At 45.7% G+C, this 3412-nt stretch overlaps 1 protein-coding gene across 1 annotated transcript in view; it reads right to left on the minus strand.

Annotated features, from left to right (window-relative positions):
* The window catches only part of Ankrd24 (ankyrin repeat domain 24), a 16938-nt gene that overhangs the window by 2634 nt on the left and 10892 nt on the right, over positions 1–3412 (minus strand). Inside the window, exon 18 of the mRNA XM_033759612.1 lies at positions 602–1053. Within this exon, the coding sequence (XP_033615503.1) occupies positions 602–1053 (452 nt within the window). The remainder of the gene's footprint in view (positions 1–601; positions 1054–3412) is intronic.

Genomic DNA, 3412 nt, shown 5'->3' on the forward strand with positions numbered 1-3412 from the left:
AAAAAAAAAAAAAAAAAAAAAAAAAAAAAAGAACAGAACTTGGAAACCTGAGTTGAAACTTTGGCTGAACCACTGCGTGACCTTGGACAAGTGGATTCATCTCTCTGTGCCCAAATTTCTTCAAATAGCGATAATTAAAGCACCTTCTAGCTGGATGTGGTGGTGCACACCTATGGTCTCAGCACTGGGGACGCTAAGCCAGGAGAATCACCTTGAGGTTGAGGCCGGCCTGAACTACAGAGCAAGACCTTGGCTCAAAACACGAGACAAAGGCCAGGGATTTAGCTCGGTGACACCGTGCCTGCCTCGCAAGCACAAGGTCCCAAGTTCAATCCCCGGTACCAAAACAAAACCCTAAGCAACTATCTTATGGGAATCTGATACGAAGATTAAAGGCATCACTGCATGTTAAGTGCATAGCCCAGGCTCTGGTTTAGTAAGCATTTGATATATGTTTCTGTGGTTCTAACTAAATCAGCAGAACCCTTGATGAGCCCTCCTTTCTGTGCCTCAGTTTCCCTTTTGGCTGGGACATCCACACATTCTCTCCGACCTCTGCAGAGTGGGGACCCCCGGACACGGCACGGACGAGGGCACCTACCTTCTTGTCCTTCTCCTTGGCTTTGTCCAGGGCTTCCTGGGCACGGCTCTGGGCCTGGCGTGCCCTTTCCGCCTCAGTTCGGAGCCCCCGCAGCTGCTGCTCAGCCGTGGCCAGCTGGGCCTCAGCCGCATGCCGTTCACTCTTCATGAACAGAGCCTCCCGCTGCACCTGAGGCCCAAGTCCACACGGGATGATCAGGACACGTGGCCCCCCAAGATGCTTGGACCCAGAGTCCTTTTGATCCTTGTCCTGAGGACATTCCAGCCCAGGTCCATCAGGGTTCTGGGTTCGCTTTGTTTCTACAAACATTCTGACTGTGCCATGCAACTTTGACCTATGAGCTGTGTGTCCTTGGGCAAATGAATTAACCTCTCTGGGCCACATTTTCTCTGTATTAAAATGGGGATAATATAAATATGTGGATACCACGAAGAAATAGATGAAATATGATTATGTTGATGCCAGACACTGGGTTAGTGCTATGTTTGATTCATTGATATCATTATTATTTATGATCACCCATGTTATTTTTTTTTTCATACTGGGGATCGAACTCGGGACCTTGTGCTTGCAAGGCAGGCAACGGCACCACTGAGCTAAATCCCATCTCATCCATGTTATTTTCTCTGCCAGTGCTTTCAAAGTTTTTACTTTGGGGGGGTATTATAGAGAGCTAAATTAGGCAAAAATATTATGGGCTGGGCCTTCGACGGAGTCAGTGCAGATCATCTAAAGATCACTGAAGCCACAATGGCCAGATGGACATACTTCCCTCAGGGGTAGAGGGAAGCCCGAGATGATCATTCCACCCTTTTGCGATGTCCCTGAATAAATAAACTCTTATCTCCTGAGGGGTGGGCCATCCTCTCCTACGGAGACCAAAGACCAAGCCAAGACTGTAGATTTTCCAAGGTTAGCGTTGTCATCCATATACCCTGGCTCCTACTACTGCTGGGTCACTGTTATCTGAGAGGCTATCCTTGTAATCCTATTGATTACGCTTTTCACCCGCCTTGCATCCACCTCGTGATTTCGCCCTATGAAACTTTCTCCGCCAGGGTTGTGGGGAGAAAGGAACCCTTCTCCATTGTTGGTGGGAGTGCAGGCTGGTGCAACCACTGTGGAAATCAATATGGAGATACCTCAAAGAGCTGGGACTAGAGGTTCCATTTGACCCAGCCATCCCTCTGCTGGGTATCTTTCCAAAAGAATTCAAGGAATCAAACCACAGTGATATATGCGCACCCATGTTTATAGCGGCACAGTTTGTAATAGCTAAAACTTGGAAACAGCCCATTTGCCCATCAGTTGGACACTGGCTAAAGAAGATGTGGTTTTTCTATAAAATGGAATACTACTCAGCCATAAAGAATGAGAAAGTAGATTCATTCATAGGAAAATGGATACATATTGAGGATATACTCCTAACTGAAATAAAAAAGTCACACATGTGTAAATACCGAATAGTTTCTCTGGTGTGAAACACTATAATGGTACATGAGATCCTAATGAGATAATGGACCATGTGAAATAGGAAGAAAAGGGCTAAAGGTGTAGGGAAAGTGGGAAGGGTGGGGGAAAGGGAATAAGGAAAAAGAAAAAAATATGAGAAATGAAAAAATGGAAATACAGTGTTTGTAAAGAGGGAGGGAGGAGGGGTGAAGGGAGGGCAGGGACAAGGGAAAAAAATGAGAACCAAGACCTGTCACGTAAAGGAACAAGATCCCAATAATGAATGTAACTGTACTGTATCCCTAAAGTGTACCAATAAACTCAATGAGGAGAAAAAAAAACTTTCTCTGAGAAGTGGGCCCATTGGCAACCCATTTGGGACCTCCCTACCCATAGCCATCTCTCAAAAGCTATTCCTATTCCCCAGGAAATTTTCCTATTTTTATTTCTGGGTACCAGGATGGAACTCAGGGCCTCAAGCTTGCAAGTCAGGCACGGTGCCACTGAGCTAAATCCCCAGCCCAGAGGATGTTTTATTTATTTTTTGCCTTTTTGAGGCAGGGTCTCAGTGTGTAGTCCAGGCTGGCCTGGAACTCATGATGATCCTCCTGCCTCAGCCTCCAGGGTGCTGAGATTTCAGGCATGTGCCACCACACCCCTCATTCTTTTTTTTTTGTTTGTTTTTCTGGATCAAACTCAGGACCTTGCACTTGCCAGGCAAGTGTGGTGCCACTGAGCTTCATCCCTGGCCCCTTCCTATTCTTAACACCCATTGATCCTTAGAATTCATTCTTTTACTTTGGGGCAGGTGAACTTGGTGAATCTGACATGTAGCAGGTTGGGAGTTACACATATTCCCCCCATATCATTGGGAGTTGAACTCAGGGCCTTTGCACGGAGCTACATCACCACCCTTTTTAATTTATTTTAATTTAATTTATTTATTTTGGTACCAGGGATCGAACTCAGGCCCTTGATCTTTCGAGGCAAATGGCAGAACTACTGAGCCAAATCCCCAGCCTTACCCTTTTTCATTTTGAATTTTGAAACAAGTTCTTACCAGGTTACTAAATTTTTCAGGCTGGGCTTGAACTCATGATCTACCTGCCTCAGTCTCCTAAGTAACTGGAAATAGCTAGATGGAACAAAACATAGGGTCAAAATGACCACTAAAGTGCCTGTAATCCCAGCACTCAGGAGGCTGAGGCAGGAGGATCCCTGTGAGTTCGAGACCAGCCTGGGCTACATAGTGAGTTCCAGGTCAGTCTCAACTACATAGTGAGACCCTGTCTGAAAGAAACCAAAAACAACAACAATAACAAAAACGACCACTAAGAAAGTGGATATTAGGTAAATACA

The sequence above is a fragment of the Fukomys damarensis genome, unplaced genomic scaffold (genome assembly GCF_012274545.1).
Source record: "Fukomys damarensis isolate Sample0158 unplaced genomic scaffold, DMR_v1.0_HiC HiC_scaffold_37, whole genome shotgun sequence".
Lineage (NCBI taxonomy): Eukaryota > Metazoa > Chordata > Mammalia > Rodentia > Bathyergidae > Fukomys > Fukomys damarensis.